Source organism: Saccopteryx bilineata, chromosome 10 (assembly GCF_036850765.1).
Source record: "Saccopteryx bilineata isolate mSacBil1 chromosome 10, mSacBil1_pri_phased_curated, whole genome shotgun sequence".
NCBI classification, from domain to species: domain Eukaryota; kingdom Metazoa; phylum Chordata; class Mammalia; order Chiroptera; family Emballonuridae; genus Saccopteryx; species Saccopteryx bilineata.
This window is the reverse complement of record NC_089499.1, coordinates 57,923,305-57,939,450: the sequence shown is the minus strand read 5'-3', so window position 1 is coordinate 57,939,450 and position 16,146 is coordinate 57,923,305. Positions and strand designations below refer to the sequence as shown.

Below are 16,146 nucleotides of genomic sequence, written 5' to 3'. Positions count from 1 at the left end.
TTCTCTTCCCATAGCCTAACAGGAAGAACAAATGAGGTCACTCATCAGAGCCGAAGGAGATGTGCAGGTGAGCACTTAAATGGATCCAGACTTGGAGCAGGACAATGCGTGTGGAAATTAAAAATCCCACCCAGAGTTTACCTCTAAGTATTTATCCCAGAAAAATGTCAACTTGTATGCCCAGAGAAGCACTTGCAAGGATATTCAATGGAGCACTGTTTGAAATAGGAAAACTTTAGGAACTAACCTAAATGCTCATCAGAAAGAGAACCAAACCATGGTGCATTCACACATGGAATATTCTACAGTAACTAAGAAGTTGTTAGATTTCTACATACAAATATGGAAATATCTGGAAGATTCAGTAAGTGGGGGAAAGGAAGCTACATAATGCATACATTATGTTGCCACTTGTGTAAAATTTTAAAATACCCAAACTGCATAAATATATATTTCAAAACACAGATTATATACACATACATACACAGACACAATGAAAAACAATTCTGAAAAACTCACCCCCAACTGATTATTGTAATTAGAATGAGCTAGGTAGGTAAAAGGAAATTGTCTTTTTCTCTGTATTGTTCTGATTGTTTACAAGAATGTATTCATGTATTACTTGTGTAAATTTGGGGCTATGATTTACTATGAGAATACATGAAAAACAAAGAAGGCGCTCTCTGACCCCACGCTGTGGATTTTCCTTCACTGAAAGGTCGGCAGTGCACAGCAGGCATAGCAACACCGCCTAGAAGTCAGGGACATGAGCCTGGTGCACTCCGCATAGCAGGTCTCAATAAATATTTGTTGAATAATGGTGCCTGGCCTTCCTTTCTTATAAACAAGCTTAAAGCTCTACAAAAATATCTGGGCATCTAGATAGTGCTAGACTTCCCCCATGGACACAGGAAAAGGACACAAGGTGGGCCCCTTGGAAGATGAATGAGGCAGGAAAAGGCATGAGCCCCTCAACCAGTCGGCTCTGAGTCCCCGGGCGCAGCCGACCACGCCCACCTCCTTCTTCCCGCCCTCCCAGGTTGGGGCCACCTGCCACCCACATTCTCCCTGCGCCCTCTGCAGCCTGCCTTCCCTCCCTCAGGTCAACCCCCCAATTCCCTCCAGCCTGCCCTCTCATTCACTTTTTCAATAATTTCAACAGATGTCCTATGATCTCTAAAATTACCACTCAGCCAGTAGGGAGAAAGAAAAAAAAAATAGCAGAATCCACTGCTTTGACGTTCTGGAAGAGAAAATCATTTTCCCCAGTCTGGACAGTGTCTGGGGCCCTGTTTAGTTAACATCACCAAAAGAAGGCTTTATTCTGCAAGGTTTGTGTCAAAAACACCCATCCTAACATCCACCCACCCACACTTTCCCCAGCTCTTACACACAGACACAGACAGAGAGAATAAGACAGAGTTGATCACTGTGGGCAATTCCTCCTTCACCCCCTCTGTCAGTAATCCCATGTCCTCCTTCCCACTGCCCACTGCTGGCTTTGCTCGCCTAGCCTTACACCTTGCAAGAAACCCAGCTGTGAGAATACTAATCTTACTTCAATTACAAAGGGAAGACATTGTCTGGCACTTTCCTTATTTCAAAAGCATGGGCAGAAGAGGACTTAAGCAACACACCTTATCCTGCTGATAGCAGAGCCCCAGGAGTCTGAGCATGGTAGGAGGCAGAAGTAGGAAGGTTAACATCTATTCCTGGAAGGCCTACCAACCCCCTACCCACACCCCACCGGCAGGGACACCCACCAACATCCCTCGCCTCAGAGCATCATCCATGCAACAGTAACACAATAGGCCAGCCTTCCCCAGAGCTCAAGCACCAGGACTGCAGAGCCCTTTCAATTTCTTTAGGGACTCTTTTGTGAGGAGCTTTGGGGTGTGTTCTGGAGTCCCCCCCACCACCACCGTCACCAGTATTCAACAGAGAGATATTAAGTGTCCCTACTCCTAGGCAAGTGGTCCTCTCTATATCAGGTAATTCTTATATTCAGCAGACAGTAAAAAATGAAGTAGATACTGGTGGGGAAGGTTTCAAAAGTAAACTACCCACAAATCTGCTACAGAGGTCTTTTGTTTCTCCCACAACCCTTTTTTAAATATGGAGCGTGAGCTGTGATTAAGAAAGAAACGCATCTCCACACAGACCCTCCACCAAATGGGCTGAGGGGATGCACATTGCAGGGGTGTGTGAGGCAGACCCGCAGGAGGGTAACTCTGCACCCCGGTCCGAGACAGAGGACTGGGGTGCAGGCTGGGTCCCGATGCCCCCTCTGTGTCCCCTGTCTAGCTGTGTCTGATACGACTTCTACGCCCTTGGAATTTTCAATTACCTGATTTAATAAATTACACACACATACATACATACTTTTTCCCCCCAACTAGGCCAATTTGAGTTGCATTTCTGAAACCTGTAATCCAACAAGTTCTGGCTTATATATCAATATATCCAAATTTCCTCACTCTAAGGCTCATTTTTAAAGGGTCTGAGCAGGGAAGTTCTAGTGTGTAAGGTGTGACTATAAAATTGAGACACACTTTTAAACAAATCAACCAAAAAGTGAGGACCCTTTGGAATTCTTATTTTTAAGGACTGTTAATAGTAGCGAATCTGAATTCTTTAAGGATTGGAGTTTCAAAAGACTGTCAATACTCCATCAAAGTCTCTTCAATTAAATATCAAGGTAGGTAACTTGTTCTTAGTCAAAATGTGGTGAGACTACAAAACAGGTGTAATAGCCCGGCCTGTGGTGGCGCAGTGTATGGAGCATTGACCACAAGCACTGGGGCAGTGAGTTTGAAACCCAAGGCTTGCCCAGTCAAGGCACATATGACAAGCAGTCAGTGAACAACTGAAGTGAAACAACTATGAGTTGAGACTTCTCGTGTACTACCCTCTCTGTAAAATCAATAAATAAAATCTTTTTTTTTAAGAGGTGTGATTATTTGATTAGTACATAAACTGGCTCACATTTCATGATTAGGAAACCAGCTTGAATAAAGTGCTATTGCACAAATCTATCTACTCTGGTCATTTTGCTATTGCCCTTCCACTACCCTTTATATGAAATGTGACACTCACACCCACCCAGCACAGTCACTCAGAAGTGGTTCACATACAAGGCTGGACACAGACACCAGCTTATGATTTAGGGATTCCAAAAGCTTCAAGTACTGTCTTTCTTCTCTCCTCAAGTATAAAGAGTTAGATTAGTTAAGAAAGATAAATCTTGAAATTAAAGGCAAACTCTGACAGGTGTTTCCTGGGATTCTCGTTAATATTGGATAACAAAAGTCATTCTCTTTGGCAAACATTAATCATTAGCCAATTGTTGAAAATTAACTACTGATCTATAAGGATATACCATGAAGCCCTTGTATGGTCATTCATTTATATATTCACTCATTCCACATGCATTTCCTGGTGTGCCTTGTGCACCAGGCACAGGGTTAAATTTACAGTGCTATAGAGATGAATCAGTCTCCTGTCTCAGCCTAGGAGCTCATATGCTACTTTCATCCAAAGTCATTCAGCTATTCAGCCAAAGGGCTAGGCTGTCAGACCCCAGAGCCCGTGAGCAGAAACACCGCACACCAGCCCACTTTCCAGAGCAGTTATAAAATCAGGCGGAAATGAGTTAACATCTATAAGAGAGTTTATCGTGCTTATGGGAGAACGGAGGGAAAGCGAGTACTTATGCTTAGGGGGGTGGGGTGGGAGGAGGGAGAGGACAGGGATCAGAGAAGGCTGAACTGCAGAGGCAGCACATGAGCTGTCCCGGAACAGCAGACAGAACCTCCATGCAGAAACAAGAGCACGCAATCCAAACAAAAACAGCAGAGCAAAGACACAGCGGAGGTGAGGTACCAAACTGACACCCACCTTATAAGCTAAGCTCAATGAACCAGGTGATGAAATTATGTTTCTGGAGTTACATATGACATCAAAACTGGGACATACTGAACTGTATGACTATGCAGACCCAAAGAACTCCATTTTTAAGCCCAGGAGATACTGCACATTGGGATTTCAGCCATGGAGCAGAAAATACAATCAAAGTAGATTATCCAAAGTATTCCTGGCCATCGTAAGGTATCTGGTCCCGCTGACAACTGACCACAGCCAACACTGCTTCCCCAAGGTGACCCCACCTGAGCTCTGTCACTGCTCTGAGCTCCAGCACCAGAGCACAGACTGTGCTAGACTTCTCAGCTCTGATACCAGATAGTCAAACGGCTCCTCCAGCCAGAGTTGCACGAGAAGGGTCACAAGGCCCTAAGTTTTTTAGGAATAAATGCTTATAACTTCCTACCCACTCTCAGGCAAGGGCCTCCAAGAAGTCTACAGAGGAAGCTGCCACCCAAGAAAACTCTAAACACGGCTCTAAGAGGGAAGGTGCTGCTCCTGAGGTCCGGTCACTTGGCGGTCACCACCAACACACACGGAACAGCCGTCACACACAGCCAAGCCAGGCACTGCTGGGAGGGAATGATTCACTATGAGTTGTATTCTGAAGATAAAGATAAAACATGCCTATAAATAGGGTATTTTATGTGTAAAGTGCCACTAGAGATATTCAGATAAGAGTGTTACTTCAAACCAAGGTCAGAAGAGACTTCATGGAGAGACACAATTTGGGATTATTCCTGAGGTACGGGAACAGGGATACCTGAAGAAAGATGAGCATGGCTGAAGAGGTATTTCAGATGGAGAAAGCAGTGGAAGAAAAGCCAGGATGTGGACAAGCATCGGGGAGAGTGCTTAGGTACTTACGGTGGACAGATGGGTGGCTGCAAAGGAGAGGAATGTAGTATAAACTAAAAAAGGTTGGAGAGACCAAGGAGAACTTGGCCACGAAGTCTGGCCTTTCCCCAGTGGGCAGTGGGAAGCCACTGAAGCCTCAAGCTCAGTGATCAAGCAAAAGTCATCCAGCCTCAGTGTGTATGGAGAGGAAGGGGAAGACATGAGGATGCTGTACAGGCAAAATGTCAACAGGCTAAAATCAAATAAACTGGCTTCAACGAGATGAGAAAAGGGAAAGAAAAGGGGCCAAAGACATAGGGAAGCCTCTCACTGAGTCTACCCAGACTTTACTGAGCACCTGGTAGGAGCCAGGTACTCTGCCTGACAAAGAGCCATGGACCTTGCCCTCTGTGGGTGCAGTCATGAGCAGACCTCAGGGAAGGTGTGAAGCATCACATGAACATCGCTGTTTTGGACAGTTATAATGTGAGGCAGTTCAGCGCTGCAGAGAGAAGGGGGTGGGAGGGCATACCAGAAAAAGACTAAGAACTACTCAACCACGTCAGTTTGCTTATGAAAGACTCAAGTTTGGGAAGCAAAATAAAGCGTTTTTCACAAGTTACAATATTATAATCTTCCCCACTCTAACACTCCATAAAGAGCTCCCCCACACCCTGTGCTGAGCAGAAAATTAAGTAAATGATAAACGTTTTCAATAAGAACTGAGGAGATACAGTGTACTGCTACTGACTGAACGAAGAGGGATGTTACTGTGGGAACTGAGTTGCGGCGTTTCCATGGCTTCAGCCTCACTAGTTCCCCGCAAGTCCACAAATGTAAGCTGCATAGAAACTTGAGATTGTTTATATATTTTTTTAAAAAATCTAATCTTGGGAAAACATGCTGCCCCAAGGTAGTTTCTAAATCCCCAAAGCTGGCTGAGTCATGTACAACCCAGACCAAACACACATTGTACCAATGGGGACGGCCACGTTTCTCATCCAACGAAGTAACCACTTCATTACAAACAACCTGTAACAGGCAGAAACACCTTCAACACCACTGGCCCTGGATCTTACGCTAAATGCTCAACTTACACATTTCCCACGGGGCTATAAAGTGAAGAAAACCTCCAGCTCCTGGATGCGTACAGCTTAGCAACCCATACTGGTCTCTGCCCTTTATTTTGCCATTTACATTAACTGAACAGTATTTACTACACATGAAAAATAAGCTTCGTTCAGCTGCCTCTAAACTGATCCCAAAAATAGAGCAATCACTTTGGTACAAATTGGGTCAAATGTATTAAAAACAAAACAAAACAAAAAAAACCTGCCTCCCTGGCTGGAGGACTGACATGGCACGGGACCTTGCTAAGAGTCAGAGGGGAAATCCACAGAGCTCTTCCCTTCCCACAATGGAAAAGGAAATATTTAAAGAGTCCGGCAGAGAATAAACTCATCGGACCATGTGACCACCCAAGTGAACACAAGACAAACTCGAATGCTGAGTTTCAGAATCCTAAGAGGTCAAAGGCATACATGTTGGTCTTTAGAAAGGCCTGTCAACGAAAAACACTGCTCCCCTACCCACCCCCGCCAAAGACCAGTGTTTAAGAATTGACAAGAAACGATAAACTGGGGAGTGGCTGCCAGGGAGAAGAAAGAATTATCTGTCTCCTCTATTTTATTCCCTTCCTTATTAGCTGATAAATCCACATGGTCTGACAGCACATATAAGTGCCCCAAATTTCCCTGGGAAAAGTCAGAATGTTAATTGGTGCTATACATGCAGCTACATTAATTATTCCACTGACTTAAATTACTCTGCCTTTCTGAAAGGTGTTTATTTTCAAAGTTTGTTTAATCATGTTCTCTTGAGCTACAAAAAAAAAAAACAACAAACTGGGTCACCGTCCACGTTGTTAAATTTGGTAACAAGGCTGACACCATCTGTGGCCTAGACAGTGACGACCTATCCCCATTGACAGGGCTTCTCACAACCTCTGCTTTTCCTTTAAAATGATCATCTAATCTCACTATTTACAATAAAAGCAAAAGCTATTTAAAATATCCATAGTTACGCAAATCATCTTTAGCATGGTATACATACGTATTAACTGTAAATGTTTGTGTATCCAATTTCCATTTAACTGAATTTTCAGTAGCAATATCTACATATTTTTAACTACCTAGAAATCATACCAGAAAACCCCAAATATGAATACACATCATGCTACATCTGAAATATGCCGCATATTTTAAATGTGACATGAAATCCTGTACATGAACCATGAGAGGTAACATCACAAGAGCATAATTTCAACATCTTCAGAACCCTGCAGAGCACTCCCCACACTACTTCTGCCTTTACAACACTCAGTTAAGAACAACCAGCCCGCCTGACTAGGCGGTGGCGCAATGGATAGAGCGTCGGACTGGGGTACAGGGGACCCAGGTTCGAGACCCCAAGCTCGCCAGCTTGAGCGCTGGCTCATCTGGTTTGAGCAAAAGCTCACCAGCTCGAACTCAAGGTCGCTGGCTCGAGCAAGGGGTTACTCGGTCTGCTGAAGGCCCGCGGTCAAGGCACATATGAGAAAGCAATCAAGGAACATCTAAGGCAGGGGTCCCCAAACTTTTTACACAGGGGGCCAGTTCACTGTCCCTCAGACCGTTGGAGGGCCGGACTATAAAAAAAAACTATGAACAAATCCCCATGCACACTGCACATATCTTATTTTAAAGTAAAAAACAAAACGGGAACAAATACAATATTTAAAAAAAAGAACAAGTAAATTTAAATCAACAAACTGACCAAAATTTCAATGGGAACTATGCTCCTCTCACTGACCACCAATGAAAGAGTTGCCCCTTCCGGAAGTGCTGTGAGGGCCAGATAAATAGCCTCAGGGGGCCGCATGTGGCCCGCAGGCCGCAGTTTGGGGACCCCAGATCTAAGGTGTAGCAACGCACAATGAAAAACTAATGATTGATGCTTCTCATCTCTCTCCGTTCCTGTCTGTCTGTCCCTGTCTATCCCTCTCTCTGACTCACTCTCTGTCTCTGTAAAAAATTTTAAAAAAAAGAACACCCAGCCCTACTCAAATACAGCTTCACCACGAGAAACCAAAACAAAGGACGCTAGCTAAAGGAGAAAGACAGCAAAACAACAGAGAGTTTCCTGCTGTCCGGAGCGTTTCCCACTGTCCAGCAAGGCCCCCTCCTCCATCTGTCTTTCTGCCCCACCAGCCATTACAAAAGATTGATCTGGCAAGGATGCTGCAGCTCCAGAAAAATCCTGAAATGGCTTCTGAATCATCAAGGAAAGATTACAGAATGTCAGAGGTAAAAACAATCCTACTGATCTTCTCATCCAATCCCCTTAATTGACAGGTAGGTGAATGCCAATGCAGAAAGGGTATGGGAGATGCCCCAAAATGCAGCCAGTCGACAAGCTCCTACTCCCACTCTAGTGCTCATCAGTGCTTTCCAAAAAAAAAAACTCTATCAACCTTTCCCAAAGAAAGTTCCATGAAGCGCTGGTTCTGTGATGTGTTCTGCCAAAAAAATGTTTAAAGAATCCATGACCAATTACTTTTAAGGACTAGCTGAGTTAAACAAAATGAAACTGGTTTTTTTTAACTACAGACCTTTCCAGAGCTTTTACTTGAGTTAATGTGCACTATAAATCTTCAAGAGGGCAATACAATATGTGGAAGTATCCCAATTTATTTAACCATAGAATCATTTTATCTTGCAGCATTTCATTGAACTAGGTGTAAGGCCCTTCAATATACATTGTTTGCTTCTCCAAATTATGCTCCATGTACTTTATTAGCTTTGTTGTATTCTACAACAATACATCCTTTGAAAATTAATAATTCATACACAAAAATCTATGATAATTCTCTACTTACCAGAAAAAATGGACCAAAGTACCTACCACTCCTAAATAACACTGGATTAAAAAAAAAAAGAACTAATAATATCAGGGAAAGAATGGTAGACAATAAAAGCCTGTATGGAGAGAAAAGTTATTTTAAAATCTGCTACAAACATCTTCCATAGAATGTTCTACATTATTTATACAAGATTCATGACTTTAAACACTTTCATTCAGTATAAATTTGAGAATACATGTTAAAAAAAAAAAGACACCATAGTTACAAAGCTTCAGGAAACATCACATGCATGGCTCTAAACTTCAACCACCCGGAAAGCCAGCTGCCAGGTTAAGTAGACGGGCAAATGATAATCACACATCAGGACAAGTAGGAACACTAAGGATACTTACCAAATTATGATTTGTTGAATTAGAATCATCTTCAGGGAATGGGATGTAAATAGCTAAGGCCACACAATTGGCAAAAATAGCCAATAATATAAATATGTCAAATGGTCTGAAAAATTTTGTTAAGGTATACAAATTCGTGTGTGTGTATGTTATACAAATACAAACCATCTCTTTCATCACACTCCCAGTCACACTACTTTTGAATCACTTTTAAAATGAAAATTATATATACAAATCCTTTCTCAACTGACTGTTGTGACAACTAGGTCTCTAGCAGAAGGGATCTCAGTGGTCATCTTCCAGTAGATGTTCCTATCAAATGACCTCTCCGAGTCCTTTTCTTCTTCTACAAGGATCATGTTACTCATTCTTCTGCTGTGCATTTTATAAGAAAACCTAAAAGTATATCCAATTAGGGCACTGTGTAAACCAGGGGTCTGCTTCTTGGGAGCTTTAAAACTAACATGGGCCTCAGCAAGCTAAAATTCCTGGCTGTTTCTTTCTTTCCTGACCCAGAGAGAAGTCATCATGAGATAAATGTCTTCCACAAATCCTTGCCTCCAAGCCTTAGAGCCATTTCCTCGGGGGCTACTATTGGCTGGGTTGGTCTGAATCTCCTGTCTGGACTGGGGCAGGCCAAGTCACTTGGACCTTCTCCATTCTACCTGTGACTATCTCATGGCTTGTTCCAACTCCTCAGATGCTATAATAAGCAAGCTAGACTCCAGCTCCCTCCTCTGCTTTCTTTACTAATCAATGATTACCATGGCTTCAGATTAGAGCTGAACTGGAGCTCCGTTTATAACGTGTTGTTACTGCATTCACTTTATAACACATTGAATTGAAAGCCGCAAGAAACCAGCACCAGACACTTCCAAAGTACAATTTAACAATTCTAAATCTCGGGGGTCTGTCTGAAAGAGTCACTGAGATCAGCTTTCAACAGATCCTTGCTTAAACATTCTAGTGTTATTAAGAGGCATTGTCAAAACCGGCAGTACAACATTTGCCATCTGCCAAAATGACTGTTTTTCTTCTTTTGGTTTTCAGCCTTTCCCATTGCGAAGTTTTATGAGCACCAACAGAATCTGCAACTCTGAGGCTTGGTTCCCCAGCAGAGTTTCTTCCATGTGTAAACCATCAAAGGCAAAGCCACTTGTTTAACTGAACACCTCGGAGAACTAAAGCTTTGTGGATATGAACAGATTCTTTTCCATTCCTTCTGATATCTTTCTGGGAAATCCAAAAATGCTGAAGGAAACAGAAACCCCTTGCCTCGCTGAGGATACCTCAGTTTCATGATACCTCAGCCCCTTGAAGAGCTTCAGCACTCACTGAAGTGAGGACATCAACCTTGGAGCTGGATGGGCTTATTTTTAAAGCCAGTTAGCCTCCATTCATATTTATTCTCTTAACTCATCTAGGAACCCAACTTTAAAACAGTCCACCTTAAGACTTCAGAATCTCCTTTTTCCTTTTCTTTTTAGCAATTCCTATTGAAGTTTAGAAAGTCAAATGCCCCCATGCCATTCTACGTAGATAAGTCTCTCCCCTCCACCACACCGCCACTCTTTTCAATTTCCCAGTTCCTAAATGATAAAAACCAGCAAATCTGAGAAATACCAATGCTGTTCAGAAAGGCCAGACATAAGTGGGGTTCTTTTCTTTATACTTGTCCAGTTGTAGTCCCCAGGTATTGGTGGGTACTATCTCATGCCACAAGATTTTTATAAGCCAAGCAGAACAGAGCAGTAGAGGAACAAATGAGTTGGATCCTAAAAATTCCTTCTGATGAGGCAAACACTCCTCACTGCCCCCCAAGATGCAAGATACTCTGCCTTTCCTGTGTGCAAAGGCAAAGCAGGCTCTCACTCTCCCTGAGCCGACTGGGCCTGGCACAGCTGGCTTTAGGAGGATTTCTGTAACCTACTCCCTGAGCTAGAAGGAAACTGTCGTTTGAAAAACAAACAGATCATATACTGTTTAAGGATCTATTCTACCAACTGTCCCATTTGTAGGCACTGGCAGCCACATCCCCTAATTCCTGTACACATGCATCTGGCAATGCAGGAAAGGGAGTCTGCATGATCCAGGAAGTTACTCCGTGCACATAAATTGCTATATACAAATTACTGTGCACAGAGGGAAACAGCACCAGGCCTCCCACCTCACTCCACAGGAGATGAATGGCTCCACCGAGAGGTCTCTGCTTACTACGAGTCACGTCAAGCCAGCCAAAGGAGGAGGAGATCTCTCTGGCTAAGTGCAACCAATGCCTCTGACCCTAGCGATGCCACTGAGGCGCACACTCTTTACCTAACTCTCTCCTGGGCTGACACTAGTGTTCTTTCTCAGACTAGAAAAAGAATTTAAACAGAAAACACATCCATACAACCTCAGCTATGTGAGAGACATCATAACTCCCTCTAGAGAAGACACATCTGTTCTCAAGAGGAAGAGAACATGAAAATCCCTCAAATCCTATCCTTGCATTTGGCTGCTCTCTCCAAAACCTTTCTAGACACTTACCTCATTTTAACTCATGTCCGTGAGCACAAAAAGTAGCCAGCTAAAACAGAGGGCATGTAAACAGCTGCCTGGCTAGGTGCTCAAATTATAAGAGTGTTCCTGCTCCACTTTCTAGCTGGTTACCAGCATCCTCCTTCTTTGGTGTGGCCCCTCCATCTGGGTGTGGTGGAGGAGTCCTAGATTCACATTCCCTCCTAGGGTTAGGAACTGCTGCTCTGAAACCCCTTTTCAGCCCCAAACAGACTTCCGGGAAAAGGAAATGCTTTGTTTTACACAGGCCAATTAACCAACTAATTAGAAAGCCATTTGCATAGGGAAACACCTCAGCCAACCTTTTCTGAAGGGTGGCAGTTAACTGGAGCCTGGCCCCCAGATTTGGGGACAGGGATGGAGATGAGTGGGCAGAGCACCCTTTCTAACCACCCTGGGGCATCTGGAGTTCAGTATTGAAAATCCAGAGGAGACACCCAGAAATGTAAATCCAATCCAAGGACACAGAATTTTTTATAAAAGCAGCAACTGCAAATTCCTGCACTGAGAGGGCTGTCCTCTAACCCATAAGGGCTCAAGAAAAGAGACAGCACAAGCCTCTCCCTTCACATGCTCTCTTGTGCTCACATTTCAAAAGTCTTTTTGGAACTTGTAAAAAGGAAATTCCAGAAAGTCATAGCATTGATGAGCAAATTTCTCCCTCCCCATGAAGCAAGTGTTCATATTTGTAGCTACCTGAACAATTAGAATCACCAAATATCAGAACTACAAGCAACTTTAGCATTAACTGGAGTTTCAGAAGCAAAGTCCAAACATCAACATGACTATTCCACTAAAAGTCAAAAGTGAATTTATTTCCAGTACAGTTTCATCCAGTCTTCCTTTTTTAAATCAGTATACCTTAGTTGCAATGGGTTCAATGCGTACACTGCCCAAAAACCAATGGTAGATTTAAACTAACTATCTAATGCCAAATGACCAAAAGTTAGTTTTATATTTTAATTATCTACAACTTTCAAGTTTCAGGATGCCACTCCCACTCCCCCACACTACACACACACACACACACACACACACACACACACACACACACACACGGGGGGGGGGGGGGTAAGTATACCCACAGAGCCACCCCTCTGCCCCCTGAGGAGATAGGAAGAGATACACAATGAAACCCTTTACCCACAGTTTCTGTTGCTCACATTCCAGACTGCCACCACTTTGTAAGTGTCATTTCAGAACACAAATTGTTTTAAAGAACAGATGGTGAAAGAGAATGAGAAAGACTTCCCCCAAAAAAGGATACTTCCATTCCACTATACTAATGCAGGCTCTTCGGATGGGGTTATTGAGTGATAAACAGAAAAGGGCGCGAGCAGGTCGGCTGTTGGACGAGTTACCCTGTTTTTTGCTCTTGGTGTATTGCTGACGTTTTCTTTGGGAGAGAGATCCTACAGGTGGGGGTGCGGAGGTGCTCATAGTTTGGGCAGCCTTGGCCTGTCTAGCAGCATCGATTGCAGCTTGCCAAGACAGGACAGTTTGCTTGGAGCTATTCGGCTGACAAGTTGGTCCTTCACCAGAAAGAGAGATCCCGGTACCTCTTGCATAGTTTGCCTCTAGGAAGAAAGAAAAATATATATATTTAAAAATAAATAAGAATGTAGTGTCAGAAGAAAGCAAAGATTGTCTCCCATCAATAACAAGGGGGAATCATGTCCACGTTTCCATTTTGAATGTCATGTCCTATTTTTCAGAAGCAGGGGTTTGGTTGGCCAAAGCAGCAAGAAAAATCCCTGCACTTTAACTATCAGTCACATAGGACCTTTCTGCATGACACCCAATGGAATTAGTACCTCTCTACATCCATGAATTCACAAGGAGTCTTTTAGCGCATTTCTTCAAACTGAGGTCATTACCATATTCAATCCACATCTTTTTCCTTTTTTTTTTTCTTTTACAGAGACAGAGAGAGTTAGAGAGAGGGATAGATAGGGACAGACAGACAGGAAGGGAAAGAGATGAGAAGCATCAATCATCAGTTTTTCGTTGTGACACTTTAGTTGTTCATTGAACACATCTTTTCCTTTTTTAAAAACCCATGTATCTCTAATGAGTTAACAGATATGTACAGTGGCTTTTCTCCAAAATAACTACACCATCTCACACACACACACACACACACACACACACACACACACACACGCAGTGACAATAATTCAATAGTCTTAATCATTTTCAGAGTGTTACTCCAACATCTTTCCACAGCCACAAAGGCATTTTTCAGCATGGAAGGAAAAAGTCCTCCACTGGCACCAGGGCAATACCAAAATCCCAATAACAAATATCTAGATTATGCACTGACAATTCCTGCAAATGAAAATTCATGATGGTTGGGACTCATTTCCTCCACAGGCTTCTGAAAACAGAAAACATCTTTAGGGCTTTTTTGCATTTTAAATTGCAGCCACAGCAGCCAAGCCAGCATCCAGAGAAACTAATGAGGCAGAGAGCCTGCACCTCTGCTCCTAGGATAGACAGGCTGGATTATGCCAGGGGCCCCAAGGCCTAAACAAGAATCATCTCAGTGTAGGCTGGCATCTCAGTGCACAAGAGCAGAACCCCAAGGAGATGTACAAAGCTTCTTCTGGTCAAGCCACCACCTAAACCAGTCTGCCTGCCCGGCACCTGCCTGCCTTGGATCACAACCTTCTTACTGAGACAGAAGTCAAAGTGAGAGTGGTGGCAGACATAGAGGAATGGGCGTTTGCAAAACCAATTCTTGCTAAGTCAAGAACAAGGGAGAGTCAAAGCAAGTACAGTTCTGCCTGACCAGCACACTGGGAAGGTGGCCACAGAGGCCGGCAGCAGACAGTCCCTGCCCTGCAAGGAGTCATGCCAAGCCTTTCTTTGGGGAGCCGCTCACCTGGGAAGGCTGCAAGCCCTCAGAGGTTGTGGGAGGAGGAGTGGCGCCTCGACCTCCAAAGAGGAGGGATGAGAGCTGACCAGGAGCTGCTCCAGCCTCCCTTGAAGCAGCTGGGCCAGCAGCGCAGTAGCTGCACGTGGTGCCTGGGCGGGAGCTGGAGAGGGGAGCCCCAGAACAGCAGCGACTCCCCGAGCATTGCTAGGTTACCTACGTGTGCACAGCCGAGCTGGGAGCGGGAATATGAGCTCCACCCAACCCCTGGCCAGCAATTCCGAGACCTGGCCTCCCTTCTCAGAAGAGGGATGTGCTTCACCCACCAGCGCGAAGGGTGAAACCCAGCAATCATAGAATTTTCAGGATGCCACTAGAGAGACCTTCCTAGTCAACCAGGGGTGAAGAAAGAGGGGACGGCGAGAAGAGGCTGGAAAGGGGACTCGGGCTGAAAACTAACAGCCACCCCCCTTCCATCACTCAGGAGCGTTGGAGGAAAGTTGAGCCCGAGGACACAGAACCCGAATCACCTCGGTTTGCAGCCCCTCCGGCTGCACAGCACTCCACCCACCCCCCACCCCATAAATGCAGAATTAACTCTGACATTCAAGGCCTGAAGGAGAAAACGGAGTGGCTGTCACGCATATCCCCCTTCCGTAGATGACACCAAGCTAGAAACATCCTTTCCAACCCCCTCAACCCACCCAGCGCATCAGAAACGGGAGGGGTGAGAACGAAGAGGGGGTGGGAAGAGGAGGACCATGACAAGGATTAGATCTGGCAGCGGGTGCCCAGGCTCTAGCTGCTCACCGTTCGCGTGGTCCGCTTGCTGCTGCCGTTGATGCTGCATTTTTTTCATCATCATCATCATCATCATCCACGAACATTTATTGAGCGCCTACTGTGTGCAGGGCACTGTGCTGGGCTTAGGGGCGGGGGAGGAGCGGGTAAGGGGGTTACCGATAGGTAGGAGCTGCGGTCCCTGCCCTTATTCTTGCTTCAGCAGGGGGTGGGGAGGGACGGGGACAGATAACAAAAAATAAGAATAATTAATAAAAATTGCTCGCCACCCACGCTCCCTCTTTTTCAAAAACGGAGCAAAATAAACTTTTAAAAAAAAAAATAAGATCAGATGTATATATTATCTTAATAATATATACATGTAATTTTTTTTTTGCTGCAAAGGAGAATTGGCTTGCTCGCCTCCTCTAGCGGAGGGACGCCGCGATCGTGCTGGCCCGGCCGCCCGGGCCGCTGCGAGCGCCCCCCATGCCCGCCGACTGCCGCGGTGCCCGGTGCCCGGTGCCCGCCGCCGCCACCACCCGCGCCGCCGCTGGCTCGGGACCGCGGGCAGCCCGAGCTCACATCCGGGGACGGAGGCGCTCGCTCCCTCGCTCGCTCGCTCCGCGCCTACCGCGCCGCGCCGCACGCCGGTTCGCCCTGGCGACGCTGCGCGCCCGCCGCCGCCTTCCCCCTCCTCCCCCCCCCCCGCCCGTCCCGAGCCTCCCACGGACCACGCCGCGCCCCAGCGGTCGGCTGCGGGGCCCCGGGTTCTCCCCTCTAGGGCCCTGCGGTCAGGGTGGCCGCCGCGTGGGACTCGGGGTGCTGCCGCCCCCGCCTGGTTCGGCTGACCCACGGGTGCCAAAGGGTTAAGCGCGCTC

General features: G+C 45.3%; 1 protein-coding gene across 5 annotated transcripts in view; it reads right to left on the bottom strand.

The window, feature by feature from the left end:
- Positions 1-15,725, bottom strand: part of CACNA1D (calcium voltage-gated channel subunit alpha1 D) — a 351,028-nt gene extending 335,303 nt beyond the window's left edge. For 3 of the 5 annotated variants that reach the window (XM_066245993.1, XM_066245988.1, XM_066245989.1), the window contains exons 1-3: positions 15,296-15,725; positions 12,878-13,187; positions 9,052-9,157 (exon numbers count right to left, since the gene is read on the bottom strand). In XM_066245993.1, the coding sequence (XP_066102090.1) occupies positions 9,052-9,157; positions 12,878-13,187; positions 15,296-15,362 (483 nt within the window). In that variant the 5' untranslated portion in view covers positions 15,363-15,725. The remainder of the gene's footprint in view (positions 1-9,051; positions 9,158-12,877; positions 13,188-15,295) is intronic. The other 2 variants (XM_066245991.1, XM_066245990.1) reach the window with 1 other exon arrangement.
- Positions 15,726-16,146: the final 421 nt, after the last annotated feature.